Source organism: Pimephales promelas, chromosome 1 (assembly GCF_988280905.1).
Source record: "Pimephales promelas chromosome 1, fPimPro1.hap1.1, whole genome shotgun sequence".
Classification (NCBI taxonomy): Eukaryota; Metazoa; Chordata; class Actinopteri; order Cypriniformes; family Leuciscidae; genus Pimephales; species Pimephales promelas.
In genome coordinates, this window is record NC_142769.1 from 5,009,156 (window position 1) to 5,032,018 (window position 22,863).

The 22,863-nt window shown below is 38.5% G+C and overlaps 1 protein-coding gene across 5 annotated transcripts; it reads right to left on the reverse strand.

Annotated features, from left to right (window-relative positions):
- Positions 1-318: 318 nt before the first annotated feature.
- ampd3a (adenosine monophosphate deaminase 3a) lies at positions 319-22,418 on the reverse strand. 5 transcript variants are annotated; one of them, XM_039690907.2, is made up of 18 exons: positions 22,294-22,418; positions 21,213-21,259; positions 21,096-21,135; positions 20,713-20,789; positions 13,526-13,748; positions 11,567-11,744; positions 11,274-11,439; positions 10,664-10,883; positions 10,455-10,584; positions 10,181-10,375; positions 9,964-10,095; positions 7,775-7,938; positions 7,558-7,684; positions 6,378-6,541; positions 4,496-4,616; positions 3,546-3,719; positions 2,021-2,131; positions 319-1,934 (listed from the first exon to the last, which is right to left on the reverse strand). In XM_039690907.2, the coding sequence occupies exons 4-18, from the start codon at positions 20,771-20,773 to the stop codon at positions 1,764-1,766; spliced, it is 2,337 nt and encodes a 778-aa protein (XP_039546841.2). In that variant the 5' UTR covers positions 20,774-20,789; positions 21,096-21,135; positions 21,213-21,259; positions 22,294-22,418; the 3' UTR covers positions 319-1,763. The 5 variants fall into 5 exon arrangements, with proteins under 5 accessions (XP_039546841.2, XP_039546840.2, XP_088975184.1 ...); XM_039690906.2 differs by lacking the exon at positions 21,096-21,135; XM_089119058.1 differs by lacking the exon at positions 21,213-21,259 and having other exon boundaries at positions 22,294-22,309.
- Between the last annotated feature and the right edge of the window lie 445 nt (positions 22,419-22,863).

The following is a 22,863-nucleotide window of genomic DNA, read 5'->3' on the forward strand; positions in this document are numbered from 1 at the left end:
AAATTTGGTGACTTTGTTGGTATTTGGTATTTGAACACCCAAAAGAATTGGGAACAGGATGTGAATAGTCTAAGTGGTTGTAAAAAAAAAATAGTCACACTTGGGGTGTTCGGGTCCAAGTGGACCTGCATGGAAAATTAATTGGAAATTGGCAAATAATAAAAAGTTTTTTGTGCGTACAATCTACAAATCAGCAACGATCTTGAAAAAAAGCACACAACAGTGAAGGGGTGAATCTATAAAACATCAAGAGTGCAAAACAGACACATCCAGACACACAAAAACAATTTTATACACAAACACACCAAAAAATTCAGATTATGTGTTTTGCATTTTTAAAATGCTCAGTTTGTCCACCAGATGGCATCCATCTCATTTCAAAAATTGCTTTTATGAGGCCTAGGCTTGACTCTAAAATGAAATACAGCTTTAAAAAAAAAAATTAAATATTTTTTCTATTATGTTCAATGGGGGGACATTTTGTCATAATTATTGCATTAATACTAATTATAAAAAAAAAAAAATATTTATTTATTTATTATTTTTCTCAAAACACCAAAAAAAGAAAAAAATATGATAAAAAAACAAGTAAAAAATCATGATTTTTTTTTTTTTTTTTAATATGAACCCCGACCTTTGGGTCCATTTGGACCCGAACACCCCGAGTGTGACTCTGAAACTTAACGAACAACCCCAGAGGGTTAATGGTGCAACATAAAAATATTTAGTAGTGCGTAAGTTGTAACTTTGTGCCCATTTACGTCAAAACTAGGCTAAGTTGTAACTTGTGCACAGCTGGTGCAACCGGCCCCAGATGAATATCGTTGGTGTTACAAGGCTTGAAATGATTAAAAGTATGTATTGCACATCAATTTACTTATTCCCGCAGATTTTCTGCTCACACTCAAAGTGCGCACACATAAAGCCGCCTCACAATACTAAAACAAGTTATTTTTCGTTGCTTATTGCGCTTAATACTAAATCAAGTTATTTTTCGAAGTTTATTGCGCTTAAACAGTCAAATACACCAAATAATGTCAACTTGGTGAGTATTCATATAAACATAGTCAGTTATGTTTTAAGTGAACGTAAACAGTTGAGAAAGAAAAAGCATGTGCAAAAGTATAATGGATCAGTGTGTCAGGTCTTAAAGTGACAGCAGCCTAATATTCCTATAATATTACAAATATCTATATGGCAGTTTTCCCCCCATGGTATCGATGTCAAAATTGTAGAGTGGCTAGTAACTTGATTCTTAACAAAAAAAAGCTTCATAGTGTACCTTTAATTACATTTTTTATTACTGTAAGGACAGTGGAGAATTTATGGGAAATGGATTGGAGTTAGGCACGAGATGGGAAAGATGTGCGTGAGTTTGTGTAGGATAATGTTTGGTTCAGCAGAGCAGGGGTGGGATATTCCAGACAATTTTCATTGCCACAGAAGCATCTCAGTGTCTGCTATTTCCAATTGCACATGTACATGTATAGAGGATATAGTTCACAAATCTCCACAGGGGGGAGACACTGCCCATGTAATGTAATGTCAAGTATGCCAAACCCCCTTTGAAACGCCCATTCGAGCCATTGCATAGGCAGACAGCGGTGTTTACAAGAAGGCTGGGTATTAGAAATATGAGAAGCAGAGCAAGACTAAATAATAAACATTACAATTTGGATTCCTGTGCATCCATTCCTACAGTATATAAAAATAGCAACCATGCATGTACAGTATGTGGGCACAGAGGGCTTAGCATTGGACAGCTACTGTGACCCAACGACCTCTGACTTTACTGCGTCTACCAGGAAGCTGAGTTCATTACACATCGTCTCGTGTCTGTAGGCCATGCGGATCTGGGCTACATTTGTCCGCCGGATGTCATTCCCCTCTGGCCCGTCCTTTAGGTAATTGACCCCAAGGAAGTACTTTTTCTCCTGAGGAAAATGGCAAAGGGCTTCAGTGTTGTGCTGAAGGAATATTTCTATACAGTAAATGTTATGAATTGAGTATCACGCACTACCTCATGGGAAAGGCCACTCTGCACGACACTGTTCCTAGCGATCTCACACACGTCACATGTGCTCAACTTCCACAGTTGGGCTGCAATAGCATACTCCTCCATTAAAGCCTCCTGCAGGACACACATAATAAAACAATTACAACGTAGTAGATTTAAAAAAGTATGTAATTCCAGCTCAATTTCTCAAAGACGCAGACTTGTGTAGGCTGTAACTTAAAAACGTCAATTAATGCAAATAAAATGAAATAAAAAGTACATTTAATTTTTCTAAAAACTATAAATATATCATTTTTCTTTACATATTATAAATACATCTAAAATTAGAAATGCATTTTATTTAATTATTTACATTAACTGCGTTAATTAATAAATTCACATTTTGAGGTTCAATCCTGGGGTACATCAGGCCGTGTGTGTCCACCAAAGCGCTTTTTTCACGCGCCTGGCGCATGTCTTCAATTGTTTTCAATGAGAGCGCCGCGTTTTTTAAACGCCATGAGCGTAACGAGGCGCTGAGCGTTTTTTTTTTTTCATGCTGAAGCGCCGAGCGCCCCACGTTTTTTTATCATAGTATCATAGCATCGAAACGTCTCAATTAGGGCTGTCAAACGATTAATAAAAGTAAAAAATAAAAGTTTGTGTTTACATTATATATGTGGGTGCACTGTATAATTATTTTGTGTGTGTATATATATATATATATATATATATATACACACATGCATGTATATATTTAAGAAAAAAATATTATTTCAATATAAAATATTTATATTTATATATAATGTAAATTATGTATAAATCTATATACAATATATACATGAAAATATTTCTTAAATATATACAAGCATGTGTGTGTATTTATATATATATATAAAATAATTATAAACACTACACACACACACATATATTAATGTAAACACAAACTTTTATTTTGGATGCGATTCATCGCGATTAATCGTTTGACAGCCCTGGTCTCAACGGGAAAAAAAAACGCTGCATTTTTTCCCCTGAGACGTTTCGTTGCTATGATACAGAATATCCGCAGCACAGTTTACTTGTAACTGATTTCGTAGATAATTTGTTTCATACTCAATTTATTTTTCATCGATTTTGTTCGGTTAGCTCTGCTGGTTGATGTCGTTGTACAGAAAGAATGTTGTGACAGTTGGTCGGTGTGGTATTAGCCCCGCCCCTCCTCCACTGTGATTGGATGGCTGTGTAAAAAGTCACAGTGATGAGCGCAGCGTTTTATTTTCGATATATTTCTCTCAATCCCCAATGACTACCATATGGAAGTCAATAGGGATTGAGATCTGTTTGATTAAAACATTCTTCCAAATATCTTCCTTTGTGTTCAGCAGAACAAATAAACACATAGAGGTTTGGAACAACTTGAGGGTGAGTAAATGATGAAAGAATTTTCATTTTTGGGTGAACTATCCCTTTAAGGCTCTTCGTGTAACTGGCAATGCCAATAAAGGAACCTTTTTATATTAAAGAGTGTATAAGATGGTTGTAGTTTGACCTTGGTGTAGTGGAACTGCAAGGGGTCATCAGTGGAGAGGGACACACACAGGCCTTTGTGTAGGAACTCTCGCAGTGGGTTCTTGGAGTATTCCAGGAACAGACTGTTGTTACTCAGAGGGGACATGGCAATGGGCACTTGGGCCAGATAATACAGGTACTGCAGCACAGGACTCTGGAAACACATATGCATGTTACATGAGAACATCAAATGCTCTGATCAGGCTCTTAGATCCGCCTGCTCTCATTTGCATGTTTTTGTACAGCAGCAGAGGCTCCATTGATTCTGGGCTCATCACTAACACAAGTACATAGTCAACATAGTACATAGTACATAGACTCGGGCCATGGATCTGACCTCTTCTAAATTAAAGTACAAAATATTTGCTAGTTTGACTAATAAGCTCTCACAATTAATAGTCATCATTCATCTTGTCAGAATGACTGCATTAGACTTCGCATAATAGAGTGCCGAAGTTATGACGTCACTCTGTTGGCCAAAACGCGGAAGTGAGTTAGCATTTTAGCACTAGCATTTTAGTTTTTTTGAATCGCCTGAAATAAGGTCTGTGGCAAACAAAGCCTCTAAATATTTTCACGTTTTGATCTATGACATACAACAAGTTATAACCTGCTTGTGGTTTCTTAAACTTTATTGTGTCTGCTTGTGTTTTTTAAAAACTTTATATAGGCTTCAAAATGTATACATTTTGGATTAACTTGATAGACAAAACGTGTAAGGGTCACAACTCTTTGTTAAACAGAGATCTTATTTTTTTCCGATTTTTCAAAAGTCTATGGGGAAAATGCATTGCTTTTCGACCGAGGGAACCCATGCGCCGCTAGCTTCCGAGTTGTCCTACAAAGTGACGTCATCACTTCGGCACTCTATTCCCCTCATTTTAAAGAGCTGTTGAGCACTGTAGTTTGGACTAATCTTCAACTTCTAACCTTTTTCAGGTTTAAGCCATGAGAGATGTTGTCCGCGGTGAGGAAAGCTGAAACCAGGTGGGTGATAGAACCAGCTTCTCCACAGTGTGGACGGAACTGAAAGGTACTAAGACCACGTTCCCTGTGAAAACACACAAAAAGTTTGCAAAAAGTTGTGGAAAAAACTTCATAAGTTGAAAAAAATATATAGGCTCACTTGTTGCAAATAGAATGCCAAAATAAGAAATTATAGAGCAAATTTGAGAAATAAAGTTGCAATACATACTCACCGGCCACTTTGTGAACACACAAAAAAAATTGAGTTCATGATCCGAGCATGCTAAGTGGTCATGCAAAAATGACCCCCATAGGAAATGAATGAGAAATTGACAAAAACACAAAAATTCACAATTTTTTTTTTAACAAATTTTTTAATGAGAAATAATTTTGGAGATTGTTGAGATTGTTTCAATTATATATTCAAATCTCCCCCCCGCCCAAAAAAATGTTCATAAACAACTGGGCAATTCACATGCCTCTCCATAGAGAGCTGTACATGTCATCTAGTGGTTACACCATGATTCTACGCTTTTTCTCTATACTGTAACCAGATGGTGCTAATTTTCTTCAAAAACATTTTTTTCTGAAGGCCTAGACTCTATATTAAACAAAAATACTGTATTAATATTTAAAAAAAATATATTTTTATATTTTTAAAATATATATATATATATATATAGAGAGAGAGAGAGAGAAAAATATATATATTTTCATTGAAAAAATAGACCATAAATATTGCATAAATATTAACAAATTCAATCAAATTGTCTCAAAATACTACATTAAAAAGAATAAATATTATAGAACAAAAATAAATTGCATTGGTTTTACTGGGATGGAAGAAGTTTAATTTTTAGGCCTCCGGTCACTTCTGACCGGGAAGGCCCAGGACGTGACTCATAAAGGAAGACCATCAGAGGGTTAAGTAATTAGTGTCAGTGACAGTAAGATAACAGCTAATATTTGTGGTTCTGGTCCCCCATGCACAGGTCACTGGTGAAACCAGCATAGAAATACTCATAATTCTTCTCAGCCAAAGATCCAGAATTGTGTTAGACACAACAGCTTGCATAGTATGTAATTAGTCAGTGACACTAATTATATACTGTATAAAAATGATATCGTTGTCTATTGTCCCTCTCCATCACTGAAATAGGCCTGCCCCATATCAGAACTTTTCATTCCTTTTAAACACACGGTGTTGAAATCCCAGTGCTCCGTATGTGCATCCCTGCTCACTTTATAATGGATTTCACTGCAATACAAGGGCAGGAAACGTCAACACCTACCGACCTCCTACCTCCAGTTATTTCGAGATCTTTATACAGTACTTCCTTTGATTTAATTTACCAGGTTGATATAGTTAAGATGACATTTTTTTTCAACATGAAGCCAATTATTTAGGTTGTAACCACATAGAGAATATTATTTAGATTATCTGTAAAAAAAAAAAAAAGCATTTACCGTTTCCCGCAATTGTATTTCCTGTGTACAAACATTTATACCTCTTCAATGCATTCAGAGGCCCTAGGTTTCTGACCCAGTCCATAATCCATCCTTTATAAAGTGCAAAGATGATGTCAATTCTGTTCTACTGACTACTTAACAGTATCTCGGTTTTAACCCAATATGTGTGTATTACTGATACAGTGGTATTTATAGTTGTCATGCTATTGGAAACTGTTTGTTCTCCAATGCCTTCCAGTACTTATTCAAGGTTTCTCAAAGCCTGAGGGTATAATAGAAGATCTTGCAAATATTAAAGAGACATTTTTCCTATTGGTATGAGATATGCATGGAGTTTTCCAGTTGGTGTGTGGAACAGATATAATGGAGCACATACTTCCTGAGGTTGTTGAGGACCATGATGTTGGCATACATGTGGAAGAGGTAGTAGCTATAGGGTGGGTTGTCATCTGTTGTCCATTGCTCAGGTTTGGGGCTCTTATAAGAGAACATGTGATCGCTATGCTTGGATTCATCATCCACACTGTCAAAGCCAGTCACCTGAGAAAATAAGGGACGTCCAGTGTGTGATAAAGTCTTGCAAAATGATTTATTTGAAGTGCACTCTAAGTTCTTACTAAGGATGCACCGATATGAACATTTTGGCCGATACCGATAACCGATAGTTCTTTATATTTGAAAGCCGATAACCGATATATCGGCCGATAAATCTAAATCCAATGTTTTAAAATAATTTTTGAGAGCCTGATTGCAAAAACAAAAGTCTCAAAATTAAAATCCATTTCCCAATCTCACAATTATAATGTTTTCATTCTAATTTCATGAAGCCGATATGGCAGGACATTTTGCACTTGCACTTTATAGGAAACTATATTTTCCTTTTTGATTCCGATCATATTTCAACCAATTAAGATAAATCCTGTTGAACAGTGTGCATCTTAAGTGTCAAGTGTTGAAGGAAATGATTCATTATATATCAGCTTTAATATATCAGCCAAATTTTATTATCGGGCCGATAACGATAACATAAAATGAACAAATATCGGCCGATACCGATATGGTGGCCGATATATCGTGCATCACTAGTTCTTACATTGGATTACCTACGTATTATCATGATATAATCAAACTTCTTTTTATCTCAAATACTTTATATGGATAGAAGCTTGCACTCCTCTGAGAAGGTTTCCACTAGATGTTGGAAAATGGATGCGGGGGGGATTTGCTCCCATTCAGACACAAGAGCATTAGTGAGGTCAGGCATTGGTCAGAGGTCATACGTTGGCTGATGGGGCCTAACTCGTGGTTGTCATTTTAATTAATCCTTGAAAATATGTTGAGTGGGGTTCATATCTGGGTCACATTTTTCATGCTGGAGCAGAAAATATCCTCCCTAAACTAGATTTTGAAAGCACACGAAATTGCATGCTTGAAAAATAAGATTTGCGTTCACTGGAATTACTGTTTTATTCAAACCACGCCTTGGCCATGTGATATTTAAAACAGTTACATCAAGTACATTGATTCAATTTATCTAATATGAACTTTGAACTTACATATTTTAGAAATACGTGGAGCTCTTTGTGCTTCTGAGGATTCACTGTAGCCTCAAATAGAGGAAGGAAAATGTTCTCAAGCATCTTGGCAAAATTAGGAATCAACTTGCGTGACTTGAAAATGTCACTAGAAGAAATAAACATCACATAATTATAAAACAAGATGTACCATTTTTGGAAAATACTGAATATGTTAAGAATGACTGTAGCTACTTACTATATTCTGGGCACCTGAATGATCCAGCGCATGTTTGGAGAGTACACTTTGTGCTGAATAAACCAATGGGAGAGACTTTCCCACTCCTCTGGGGAACGACCATAGATGGACAGTCGTGGTTCGGCATGCTGGTACTTGCTCTCCTCCAGATCATGTGCCACTTCCTAAAAGAGACAAAAAGACAAATTCATGCTAAATTTATACTGCGCTTAGTGCATGACATGTAATGATGTGCATTTCTGCATTTAGCAGATGCTTCTATCCAAAGGGAGGAACAAATCAATGTGTCGAGGAGCCACTACTATACAAGTTAGTTTTTTTTTCTTAAAGAGCCCTTATCTTAGCATTTGAAATGTTCCTATTTTTGTTTTAGGAGTTCCCAAAAACAGTTTAACATGCATGCAAGGATAAAAAAAACACTTTATTTGTCTTATAATATGCATTTATTTTTAACTGATTTGCTCACCGACTCCCAAATGATTCGTACAACGACTCATTTTTCCAAACCACTCCTTTGCGTGACGCTAATCGGCGGTGATTGGTCAGACGACAGACCCAGTCTGTTTGTTAGCATAACGCATAAACATATTGATAAAGCACTGCAGTGCTACAAGACGATCTATTCTTTATGACAACTCCAATAACAGCGACAAACATTTCACATATTTAAAAAAAAAATTGACATTGGAGACCTAGAAGCTGCGCTGAGCGTAACTTACACACACACACATACTTATCGCGCCTTCCCTCCTCGCGCCCGACGCTACAAAACCGTTCAAAACTAGGGTTGGGTATCGAGAATCGAGTATCAATTGGAACCGAGACTAACTTTTCATTTTTCCCGGAATCGTTCAAAAGTTAAAATTTCGATTCCTAGTTTCGATATTCACAGTCTGCCGAGCGGAAGAAGAAGCCGCTGAACAACACCAACGAAGAAGCGTCTACCGGAAGTGTTGGCATAACCACGCGAGTCGAACATGAGTACCTTACGTCGGCGATCCAAAGTGTGGCTTCACTTTTCTAAAAATAACGAAATCTCGGCAAAATGCCAAATTTGTGACAAAAGGAGTATTTTTACAGAAGGAGTATTTCCTTCAGAAAGGATTATTTCCTTCAGAAAGGCTGTTGGTTAGCAAGGTTAGCTAAACTTTTTTGACCCTGCCTCTTAAAAGAATCAGAATCGAGAATCATTAGGAACCGGAATCGAAACAAGGAATCGGAATCAGAATCATTCAAATTCAAACGATACCCAACCCTATTCAAAACCCATAAAAGCAACAATTATTAATAATACTTACAGGTTGTGATTCGAAGGAGGAAGCTGATCCATATACACTGGGTAAGTAAGTTACTGAGCCCTCCTTCAGGAACAACCGCTTGCGAATCCACATTTGAATTCATTTATGTTTTTGAACGATTCGTAATTAAAATGATGAGAACACAATCGGGCTATACTGTTGTGGTATCGTTGCAAATATGAACTATAACCACCGATTCTTCACATGCTCGTCCCTGATAAATGAAAACAAAGTGGCTGAACTATCTTTGCATTGTAGAACACAGCGTCTTCTCGACATGATGAAGTATTTAAACGTGTAGACTTCAAGTTTACACGCAGTAACTGGGCGCGGCCAATACAGTATGTCTCTACGTCACGACGAACCAGCTAATGACTCGTCTCAAAAACAATTCATTTCATAGACTCAGAGTCGACTCTCACTTTTGAAAGACAATAACTTTATATACGGTGCACTTTCAGATATAAATCTTTGCAGGATGTTTTCATTCCCTTAGAGCTATATTCCACACAATATGAACAGTCATTTTAAAAATCCATGATAGGGGCTCTTTAATTTCCCTCAACAGGTCCATCCACTACACTCTTAGAAGAAATGGTTCTATTTAGAACCAGAAATGGTTCCATCCCCCGCTTCATATTTGGAACTCCAAAATGGTTCTATATAGAACCATTTTTTTGGTAAAAGGTTCTATTGCCCAAGTACGGAACCCCAGGGTTCTATATAGAACCCTTTTTTAAGAGTGTATAGAACCTTTTAGGGGTTTCAAATACGTAGCGCTGATAGAACCTTTTAAGGCTCTATATAGAACCTTTTCTTCTAAGAGTGTATACTGAGACACTTGGTGCTTGTGTATAGTTTGACTGGTTTTTTATGACAAAATGACTATACCTTGATTAAGCGGGCAAAATACTCTCCTTCGATGTAATTGTCAGTCTTCAAGTAGATTTCCCTTAGCTCACTTGCTCCTACTGGATTGTACTTGGAGTTGAATTTGTCAAAGCGGTGAAAGGTTTGTCTGCCCTGTGAATACACTAAACATGATGCACACTGTACAAGCAACTAGCATATCCTCGCGCTGTAAACATATAGATAAGACGTTACTTACGGCATGGACATCTAAGGAGTCTACAGTAAGATCATACGGGTCCATGTTCAGGTTGTTAAACACCTGTTTGAGAGTTAGTTTAAGCCCTGCCTTCTCCAGGACGACTCTCTCTGCATCAGTTTTATTGGTGGTTTGGATGAAATCAAGCAGGTGTTTCTGGCTCATACATGCCGCTGCATGAATATGTGTGTCTACCTGTAAGAAAGCACGTGTGTACATTTAGACCGCAGTGGATATCACGTTTACATAAACCAATGAGTGTTTCAAATGATACCTTTCTGACATTGTAGAAATCCCTATGAGGAACACCCTTGAGTTCTTTTAGCTCCGCCATTTCGTTGAGCATTTCATGTAGGTAAAACTTTGACCCAAGGAAGTTTAGTCGTCTATGGCAGTATGTCTTCCTGTTTAAAGAAGAAACATGTTCAGCTTTACATCTTGGAGACTTGATGACCGCTGTGGTAATACTGGATGGAGACTTACGTAGGCCCATCAATGATCATGGCGAGCACATGACTCATGTCAATGGCAAATGTTTCCAGGTCTGGATAAGGCAAACAGCGTGGTTTGTTCATGCTCATGGCTTCATTGTTTTCATATACATAAATAATGCCATCCTTCATCTTCATCTGATAATTGAGGTTCTCTGGAATATTCTCCAAGCTGTAAGGGTCCTCTCCCTCACCAGGGCAGGGACAGATATCTGTGGAGAGCAGAAGGTTTCACTAAAACAAAAAAAGAAAGAAAGGCTACAGTAGGTAGACTTAGCTGGTGAAGCTGGTTGACTAGGAAAGTCTTGCTGGTTAAGTTAGAAAGAAGACATCAGTAGACCCAATACAGTTTTCCCCTTCAGAATCGGTCCCATTCTAGTGCTTATTTTCCTTAGTTGTTCTTATTTGAGCTACACATAACTCATGCCAACTCTTACGTCTTCTAAAATTAGTTCAACGTTGATGTCTTGGGAAGGGACATAAAGAGGAACATCAAGCAAACATTTGTAATCGTTTACCGAGCCATAAATAAACCTAGAATGAGAACATGGTCTCCATCCAAGTCACATCTGGTTATGAACCCTCTGCAAAAGTAGATGTACCTGGAAGAGTTTCATCATCTTCTGTCCACCTTTCATTTGCTGCAATACGTAGGAACTGTGTAGTGGTCCGTGGGAACCGGTGATATGCCAGTTTTGAGTATTTCTCTCGAATAAAGAGAGCTTTTAGCAGACTTTTAGCTGCTTGCTCATAATCCTCAACTGTAATCTGAAAGTGCACAGTGATTGTGAAACAAAACATGATCAGCTGTTAAAAGAGCCTTTATTTGAACTTTCAACAAATTATGATAGAATGTAGAAAAAGGTGGTTGGTTGTTCGTTCTACGAATACACACCCCAGCACAGTAGTCCCCGCTAATGATGACTCTTTGGTACTCCGGCAAATTTTGTGAGATTGAGGAGCAGGTCGAGGAAGGGGAAATTAGGGGGGTCGCCACACCCCGGACACTCTCCGTACTTAATGGGATTTGCAGTGACATAGATTGAGATCGAATAATCTTAAAACTCTTCTTCCTACAGAGGATTAAAGCGAATGGGGGCTACAAATTAAATTGGTAATTCACTAGGCACATGAATCATTAATTGGCCAGCTGGAAAATCCAATGAAATCTAGCTTCTGATGGTAGCTGGTTTGTTTTCAAGATGGTCCAAGGTGGTCATTAAAGGATAATTCCGATATTTAACACCTTGAGTCTATTTTGTAGTTTGTTTTGAATGAAATAGAGTGGTGGACTTGCACAAACATGTCCTTAAAACAACACTTAACGTTCATTTTCAAATCTGTGCAACTCACCGAGTGGTTGGTGGTGTTCGTTGATGATTAAAAACAAATATATCGGCGCTATGTATGCTTTCAATCCGTGTTGTTTGCTATTGACTATTTATTCAGATACCTCACAACCGCGTATAAACTTCCGCTCAATATTTGAGTCTGAAGCGTTAGCACACTCCCGACCACTTGATGGCGACAACCAGGATGCTGTACGAAAAAAAAGTCTGGGAGCACAGTTGCTCTGCTCATGCTAGCCTTCTGAGAGACGGAGAACCGGAGAACCGAGCGAAAAGACTACAACCAAATGTAAACAGACCCCTTTCCGTTCCCGGTAGCTAGCGCAGTAATATCAACGAGCACTGAGTCCTCCAGCAGACATCAACGCGATTTTAAAAAATGACAAATAAAACACGACAGAAACGGTATTTCGCTACGCTACTTGTTTCAGAACATCAACGAACACCACCAACCACTCGGTGAGTTGCACAGTTTTGAAAATGAACGTTAAGGGTTGTTTTAAGGACATGTTTGTGCATGCCCATAGACACCCTGTCTAACGCTGTCACAGGCGATTCTAAAAAAGTCAAAAAGTCGAGACAGGACCCAATGTCAAAATTTCTAAGTCCACCACTCTATTTCCAACATGACATCATGACTTTTGCGTAAACATACACGCCACTTTCGAGCCAGGTGGCGTGTTATCTCTACGCATTTTGAGCTATCCGCGTGTATGCGTGTATGTCTACGCCATTAACGTCCGCGTCATTCCGCGTGTCTGTACACGCAGTCAAATCTCCAGTCATAAATGCCATTAACCCCAGTGACGGTTAGGTTTAGGGATGGGGTTGAGGTAAGTCATATCTTTTTCTTAACTAGGATGGTAAAGGAACAGTCATAAATGCCATTAACCCCAGTGACGGTTAGGTTTAGGGACGGGGTTGAGGTAAGTCATATATTTATATAACGTTAAGTCAACGGCGTTCATAAACACGCTAAAAGGCGATTATGCGTCTTGATAGCACGCCAAAAATGGAAATACGAATTGGCGTGGCATACACACGCTACTTCATGAGATCAGTCTGCTATTTCATTTAAAACAAATGACAAAATAGACTCAAGGTGTTAAATACCGGAATTATCCTTTAAGGTCATTAACTGGCACAAGTGGTTTCCAATCATGGAGGACTACTGTTCTGCACAGTTTAGCTCTAACCCTAATTAAACAGCTACTAAAAGGTCTTCAGGATCACTAGAAATGTCCATGCAGGTATTCTTTGACAGGATGGAGCAACATTCTGCAGGACCTTAGGATTGGACACCCTGGGTCTACATGGTTGACTTGTTGGTGGACTTGGTTTCAACCAGACCATATTGGTTATGCTGGTACCAAACTTGACCAGCAGCAAACCAGCTACCATGATCAAAAGACCAACTTGTCCTCCATTAACTGGTTTGGCCAGGTGTTTCAAACCAGATGATGCAACTGGTAGCAGTCTACAGTGAAAAACAAAATGATGCTGACCGTTTGGAGCTTTCTTCTGACTGTTGCTCAGCCAGTTCTCTGAGTAGCTCCCTCTGTCTGGCTTCCTGCAGGCCAATGGGACAGTCCTCGGGGACAGTGTACATGGAAAGGACATCTTTAGTGTCCTCTTCCTTTATTGCCGAGGCATACACCTTCTCTGCCAGTAGACGAACTTCCTCATCCACATCACTCAGGGCGATCTTCGGAAACTGCCGCGGCATATCTGTAAAGAAGCATGTTTTAACACACCTGCTGGATATTTGAGGCGTGGTTTACGAATGCCCAGAGCCGTATTATTGGGTGCTATGAATGTCTAACAAATGCGCCTGTGCTCCCTCCCCGTTCTGTGATTGGTTCCCTATTTCAGGGGAAAATTTGGTTTTGGTGTCCAGATTGCCTAGTAGCGCACTGTGGCAAGGCAGCATGGGGAAACCCAGGCTAGCGATCCCATAAGTGTGTCCCATTTTTAAGTCATATTGAAATCAAAGAAGTGTTTAGTGTTCAAGAGTGCTGTACTAGTCCGTCAGTTGCTGTCACTGCTAAAACAACAGTGTTAGTTTGATGAATGTTTCGTGGCTCATGTCAACACGCTTGCTGTAAATAGTCCTGAGATGCCAGGCCGTGTATTTAGGCCAGCAAAGTCAGTCACTAGGCCAGTGCACAGCTGCAGACAGTTATGCTTGTGTAAGGACAGATCAAGTGTCCGAGCCTTGGCTTTGACTTCTCCCTGAACAGTTAATAACATCGTCCCCAGTGGTCACATCAAATGCTATCCAGGGCAAAAAACAGATCCCTTTGTCATGGTTTCCATTCTTCATGGTCGTTCCAGGACACTCCCATACCAAGTAGAATGTGTCCTTGTCATACTGACTGTTGTACCAGCTGTGTAACCAAAGACATCTGAGAACAAGCTAGAGCATATCTGGCATGAAACTGGAGCATATTCTACTTAGATCTATTGATGATCACAATCACTCTCCCTGATCGCAAGCTTCAATATTTCCTCCATTACACAAGCCTGGTTACCGTTACAGTTTTAAAAATAAAATAAAAAACTGCAGCATTTCCATTAACCGATGGTATGCGACTAAAACATAATTTTTCCCAACATGACATCATGACTTTTGCGTAAACATACACGCCACTTTCGAGTCAAGTTGCGTGTTCTCTACGCATTTTGAGCTATCCGCGTGCATCCACGTGTATGCATGTATGTCTACGCCATTAACGTCCGAGTGATTCCGCGTGTCTGTACACGCCGTCAAATGTCTGCGCGAAACGAAGCAAAATGTACATCTACATCTGGGGAGCGATCTTTTTTTTCCTAGGATGGTGAGGGAACAGTCATAAATGCCATTAACCCCAGTGACGGTTAGGTTTAGGGACGGGGTTGAGGTAAGTCATATATTTATATATACAGTAATAACAATAAGTCAACGGCGTTCATAAACACGCTGAAAAGCGATTATGCGTCTTGATACTGATAGCACACCAAAATGGAAATATGAATTGGCGTGTCATACACACGCTACTTCATGAGATCAGTCTGTTTTTCCTCTCGCTATTCCAAAAATCATGGCGACGGATGTTGGTAGGTTTACGCATATTGCACTAGCCATCATTTTCAATCGAAGGAGACGTACACGTGTTATCCAGGCATTAATAAATGATAAATTGTGGCATTTCTTTGTCATTCAGAATCCAGTATTACCGTAATTCTTTTGTCATTTATGATTAACTTTCATCTTGTGTCCAAACATACTGCGCCATCTTTTTGCGATATATGGGGGTGTTTGCCTTCATTGGGCATATTCTCAATTCATAATTTTAATTCCCGCAATTTGGAGGGCAATGAAAATACAGCTATTGAAATCAAATTCTGTCAAAAAAAAAAAAAAGCTGACTAAGGGCCGGTTCACATATAGAGCCTAAAAACGCGTAGAAAACGCTGGGCGTAGAAAACGGTTGCGCTTCAGTTGGTTCTTGTCACATGAGCTCTTGTGTGCGTATCGTGCGGTATTCGGAAAAGTTGAGATGTTTTTATCTCGACGCGGCGCGGACGCGCATGGAAAAAACGAGTTCGTCGCACCGCGACCGCATAGCTTTCATTATGAGCGTGCATACCGTGCGCCTACATTTGAAATAACGAACTTGAGCGCGCAAAAGATGCAATATGTGAACCGGCCTTAAAGGCATTCTTTAGATGCTCTTAATTAGAGCCAGACCGATATATCGGCAGGCCGATATTAGGCATTTCCCAAACTATCGGTATCAGCACAGCAGTTATAATGGCCGATAAATGAATATTTCAAAAATAAAATAAAAACGGATGAAACACGCTTGAACCATGTCATGAGTGTTGGAGTTGTATAGTTTGTCCACCAGAGGGCACTCAACACCGCTCCTGTTGGCAACACTCGTTGAGTTGGTCATGATACATACATTGCTTGAATAACAATTAAAAGAACATCCCCATCAGTTCTCTTAACTCAAATAAGCATGACAAAATTTGTGACGATCATGTCCAGTTTTAAATAAATAAATAAATAAATGAAATAAAATATCGGCCGATATATCGGATTTTAAAACCTAAAAATATTTGTATCGGTATCGGCCTTCAAAATCCTTTATCGGTCAGGCTCTACTCTCAGTTTGGTTTTTATAGACTATTGCATCCGTTTTAAATGCTGTGAGAATGACAAGGAGGTTCTACCCTGCCACTGTACCAAGAAGACTTGCCAGAAAATACTGTAGTTACTGGTTCTGGAAACCTGACATGCACAGCTGTGCGACTGCTGCCATTCTTACCTTCAACCCCCGTCAGCGCCATCTCGGCTTCGGCTGTTCTTAGCGGGTGCGCTTCAAAATGAGTTACTTGGTATATGTTTGGGTGTGCATGTGTGTGGTGTGAGCCAGTGGCACTCTGAGAAACTGCTATCGTCTAACTGCCGTTTTGTTTTCTTGAGTATCTCTCTCCCTCTCTCTATTTTAAGAGGTAGAAAGCCTCACGTCCACAGAGCTACTAATCCTTTGAATATGTCACCACCGCCTGTCAACAAAAAGCGACCCTGGATCCAACGGAAAAACGCTTACCAACACTCCCAACCCATCTCATGCGTACACACAAACCTGGCTTTCCCACTTCATTTTAGGGGGTAGTGAGGGATTAACTTGCTCACTACCCCTAATATCCAGCCCCACAAAACCCAGGGCTGATCTCCGAATCCCAACTGTCCACGTGAACGAAGTCTATGGCCAAAAGAGCATCTGCTTTGACAGCTTCAGCCATCCCTCACCCCCCGAGAACAGCGTTTAATCCAAGCTCTGACCTTGCTTTAGTTTATGCACGTATCATTTGAGCCCCAGATAAACAGTCCTGCTGGCCATTAGCAGGGGTCTACATAAGGTAATCACCACCGAAACTGATACCTCTTGGTTATTTCAGAGCTTGAACTGGGTGTTGACAGAAAGGGTGCTGTTCATGTTGTCCAAGAGCATGGGAGCATGTCCAGCATCTATTTGTATCACATCCACTTGAAACCATAGAATAAACAAACCATCTCTCTCTTTGCCTTCACAGAGAGAGTGATCGTTTGAAGTGCACAGCAAGATCCACTGTAAAAAAAATCATTGTGAGGGGACAAAGGGGAAGTAGGTTTACCTGATCCAACTGTTGTCCTTTATGTTCCTGTAACCCCTGCTTTTATCTCATACCTTATCCAGCTGGAGCTCCAACAGCAAAACCCACCCAGACCAAGTCCGCCTGTCAGCCTGACCTGAAAACTGGAGGCAAGTCACATGATGGCGACACAATCCCGGTGATGTGTTGGCTATTATTACAGGCTGCTCGGACATGGCAGGGGGAGGAACTGGAAGTGGATTAAGATACAGCTTGAATATCTCATTCTCTCTCCCATATATCAATCAGATGGAGTTCTGGATCATGTGACTGAGGGATTTGAGGGTCTGCGGAGATTAATGTAGCACAGGCAAGTTCTAATGGAGTTGATGAGTGCATGAGCAAAACCCAAGCCATGATCTGTTATATAAGCAGTGGATGTCTCTTTGAATGAGGCTGTAAATGCTTGTGTAAATAATGAATGACTACCACTCTGTTTTCTTGCACCCAAGGGTCTATTTGCTGGCTTTGCCATCAAGAGGCCCTGTGCACAATGTAACTACACACAATGCATCAGGTTGTATAGCCGTCTTTGCATTTAAAGCTGAGGTAGGATGCATTGAATAAAAAGGCATCATTTACTTTAATCCATTATCATAAATAATAGCATTTCCTATTAGCAGGAAATCACTTTCTCTGCTTTTCCAAAGGGACATTTCTTCTTCACTCTTGCTCGAGCCGTTATCAGCACGATCTTTGCTAGGGGTTAAAAGGATCGTGGTTAATCCGTGATCCGTACGGACCAGGGGCCCTATACCATGAAGCCGGTTTAGGTGGCTAACCAGCTACGTTTCAGTTTAGTTTGTGCCAACCCTGGGTTTTAGGTACCATGAAAGTGGTTTTGGTTTTTAGCAGTGTTCATCGCCATAGTAACTAACCTCATTATGTTCCAGGTAAGAGGATGCAAACCGAACTTATACACCAGTCAGCTGTGAGCAAAGTGACATATGTATGATGCGATACACAGCAAAAGTGATTTCACGGCTTTCAGTAAATAAATTTGTTTGATTTAGAAATTATTTCTGTAATTATTATACCCTAAAATGATCTCACGTGTACAATTTCCAGTTCATCAATTATTATTACGCAGATTTTAAATGAATACATACTAATTATTTGTGATATATATATTGTGATTATTTACTTTAGTGTGTATTCTGTGGAGAATAGCCATGGGCAATCTGTCTTAGCTCAGACTGGCCAACTTTGTCTAAACCTTGTCAATGTCAAAAGCTAGAATAAAAAAAAAAGAATACGTACAGTATATAAAGGGAAATATAAATATGCTTTAGAATCAATAAATGAAGCTATAAAAGGACTACATGTGAGCTGTTCAATTCTCTCTATACTTTTATCAACTGTATAAACTAACTTGACAACTTTTACTTGCACTAATATACAGTAGCGAGACTTTCTTTTAGTTGTCCTCTTTCACAGACAGCTAATTTCTTCTTGCTGTGGAAATTTGTTTAAATTCTTTTTATTTTAATACTTTTATTTAATATGTGAATTATATGGAAGCTTGTTTCCGCCACTGGATAAAAATTTTGTAAAAAAATAATTGTGACTTTTTATCTCACAAGATCTCTTGTGAGATATGCAGTCAGAATTGTGAGAAATAGTCACAATTGCGAGATAAAAAGTCGCAATTGCGTGTTATAAAGACAGAATTGCAAGATATAAAGTCAGAATTGCGTGATATAAAGTCGCAATTCTGAGAAAAAAAGACAGAAGTGCGACTTTTTTCTCACAATTGCGAGTTTACATCTCGTAATTCTGACTTTATAACACATAATTGTGAGTTTATATGTCGAAATTCTGAGATTCTCAGAATTGTGAGATATAAACTTGCAATTGCGAGTTATCAGGCCAATTCTAAGGGGAAAAAAATACTTTTCCCTTATATCTTGCAATTGTGACTTTATATCACGCAATTGTGACTTTATATCTCGCAATTGTGACTTTATATCTCGCAATTGTGACTTTATATCACGCAATTCTGACTTTATATCTCGTAATTCTGACTATATCACGCAATTGTGACTTTATATCACGCAATTCTGGCTTTTTATCTCGCAATTGGGACTTTATATCTCACAATTGTGACTTTATATCTCACAATTGTGACTATATCTCGCAATTGTGACTTTATATCTCGCAATTGTGACTTTATATCTCACAATTCTGACTTTATATCTCGCAATTCTGAGTTTATCTCGCAATTGGGACTTTATAACTCACAATTGTGATTTTATATCTCGCAATTGTGACTTTATATCTCGCAATTGTGACTTTATATCTCGCAACTCTGACTTTATATCTCGTAATTCTGACTTAACATCTCGCAACTCTGAGAAATACTGTATATTCCGAATTGTGAGATAAAAAGTCGCAATTACCTCTTTTATTTTTCATATAGAAATTAATTTCAATGAGTTTTGAATAGTTTTCACTCTCTCAGCATGTGATTGGCTGTTCGCTACTGATGTCACACCAATACTCCTAAACTCAGGATCAAAGCCGGAGTTGACAGAGAAAGTTGATGATCAGCATCATGGTACCAACAAAGCCTGTTTGGATTGGTTTAGTTTTGTCAACTCGAATCTAATCCTGCAACCCTGTTAAGCTAAAACATATCAAAAATGTATTTCAAAGTGAACTATCCCTTTAAGTGATCCATGCATTCGGTCTTAAAGAGACGGCAACCTGCTTCTAAGTCATTGATGTTGTCAAACAACAAAACACAGCTTTAACAAAGATGAATTGATATTTTATACATCGGACACTATAATGTTATTTTACATTTAGGCCTAATTATTACATATCTGTACCAAATTGCACTAAAGTTAGACATTACTTTGTTATATTATTATATATCTATGCTTGTAATTAGTGTATTTGATCTTAACACCCCTATATATACCCCTAAATACAAAATGCTGATGTGTTATTGCTTGATGAAGCTTATAAGACTACTATGAGAATATCGTGAGATTCAAGACTGGAGGACCGACTTGTGGCAGGGATGCAGACAGGAATAACAGGACCCATGTTTGTAACCCCCTTTATACTAAAAACGTCCTAAACAAACTCTATTCTTGCTCATTGTAAATCAAGGTATCATACCTACATGTTTCTTCTATCTTGTACTTTTACTAGAATTTGCATTGCGGCACTTCTCATGTCACTGGCTCCTTCTGATGAATTATGCTGTAGCATTCCTTTGGAAGGCATTTGCTTACTTTATTAACAAAATAATGTAAATGTTTCTGCTTATTTTAGGCCCAGGATAACATTCCTAGTTGCCCCCATCTGGTAGGAATCAGAAACAATTCCTGAATGATGAAATAAAAAGTGCTGCGGTAAAAACAAATTACATTTCTGATACTGATATTAGACAGTCTCTTGATGCAGGATAGAAAGAGAAAGAGAGAGAAAGAGAGAGAAAGAGAGAGAGAGAGAGAGAGAGAGAGAGAGAGAGAGAGAGAGAGAGAGGATAATGGCTCACCCTTTCCTATACATGGGCTGGAGAGCTGCTTCACTATGGGTGTCTGGAGTCTTCGCATCATTTCCTGTGTGCTCAGGCTTGGAGAGAGAAAGGACAAAACAGCATGATGAATAGGTGGGTATTTCTCAGCATATTTGCAACAGATTTGAATGAATGAATAAGGCATTTATGTATTTATATATAGATTTGACGCCATGTTGAATAAGTACATCTATTTCTAACCATTGATTACAATTACCCATAAAAGGAATCAATAAACACATACAAAACACTTTTGAAGCATAAATATATGATATTAGTGTGGTTTGCACTGCATCACGAGAAAGAGAAATACGCATTTATTTATAATGTAATAATGTTAGTAATCTTATTGAAACACTTACCCTGCCTCAGATCTAACAGAACCCTGTGTCTTTTCTGCAGCTGCACCGCAAATACAAACCCATAATGTTCTCACAGGAAAGAAATTAAAGGAAAAGGAGAAGAAGAAAAAAACTCACTCAGTTCTGCCCCCCAGTGATGAATGAGATATGGCACTTGAAATTCACTAAGTAAAGAGAGGAAGCAGTCACTAGACAGTGTAGGGATGAGGAAAGTAAAGGAGTATATTTTCTTTCTGTCGTAGGCTAATTCATTATTGCCCCCTTGTGGAGATGTGTACATATGTCTTTCAACAACAAAAAGTATTTGGACATTTACTATCCTTCCTTATTAAAAATTGAGGAATGTCATTGAATACCAAACCAAGGTCAATTACACATAGTCCTAATAAAAAAATGCTTTACTATTGACCAGACACTTAAAGCCCAACCAACCCCAACCTGCAAAAAAGAATATGTGTCTTTATGCTTTTAGTTTATTAGCAATATTTTAGTAAAAAAAAAAAAAAAAAACAGTGCACTTTAAATTTGGTGGACGACCGCAGTTCTATGACTTTAAATGTTGCTTATTTGGACTTATAATCATTGTAAAACATGCTTTACATAGGCTAAATCAGATTTTCATTTGTATGCTAGTGGGTAGAAAAAAAATAACAATACAAATTAAATATCCCAGTAAAATAGCTTATTAAATTTGCTTTGGCTTTAAAACAGCGCCAATATAAAAGTAAATTATTATTTAAATAATTTTTATACTTAGCATGATCCCATTTTCTGCCATTACACTGTATGTGGGTCTTCATACATGCAAACAAATATAGCTAATTTTATAATTAAGGAAGGGAAGTATATCTCCTGCAAGGGGATTATAATATTTGGGGGTTTTATAGGCATTAAATAGGAAAACACACTGATCTATTGACATCGCATGACGTCTATTGATGACGTCTCGCTATTGCTATCTCTCTCGCGCGCTCTCTCTCTCTCAAACTCAAACACACACATTACGAGACATTTAAGCGGAAGCGACTTAACAATTAAATAATATCGGGACAGCCCCACATACACACTGTAATTGACATCACACACTCTCTGATGCTCTATGGACAGTAACAGCTCAACCCTCCGTTATTTCTAAAACGACGCAATTAGTAACGGACGCTTATGCTGTTATGGAAAGATGCGTTGTTTCACATTTTACCTGGCGTTGCTTCAGCGTGACGGTCTCTTCTCCTGCACATTCCCGCTGCGCACTCATTCGATGATGGGCGGGGAAAAGTAGAATGACAGAAGTGATCATGCACCAATTACAACAAAGAATCTCGAGTCTCATAAAACAACACTGGACACAGTTAAAGGGGAAGCTAACAGGACAGGAGCAACAAAACAATTGCTACGCATATATATATTATTTATCCTTAGAAGTCGTTTAGAAAGTCAAACATATGTCTTTCAAATAGACCTTCAAAAGGCAAATACAATTGTATCTTAATTTTAAATGGACAAAATATATTTAACAATTTCTTGCAATTTGAAAAATATTTAAAAAGTTAAATAAACATTTAATGACATATTAGCCATTCACATATTTCTACACTAATTAATTATATAAAACTATACTGTCAGTTTACCATAGTTATACAACTGAACAACATCATTTCCATTCAAATTAATAAAAAATAAAACAAAAACTACCCCGTGGGGGAAAACAGAACCAGTCAGCTTCACTTGGCAGGACAAGACTTGGTAGCAGGACACGACATGGCTTCAG

Bases quoted from the DNA above. Each gene is read 5' to 3' on its own strand.
- ampd3a (XM_039690906.2), bottom strand. From the start codon at position 20,773: ATGATGCGAAGACTCCAGACACCCATAGTGAAGCAGCTCTCCAGCCCA. The intron at 10,376-10,454 runs GTATCATTTGAA...GCTTTCTTACAG, and splicing joins ATTTCTACAATGTCAGAAAG to GTAGACACACATATTCATGC. The intron at 7,685-7,774 runs GTAAGTAGCTAC...TATTTCTTCTAG, and splicing joins ATTCAGGTGCCCAGAATATA to TGACATTTTCAAGTCACGCA.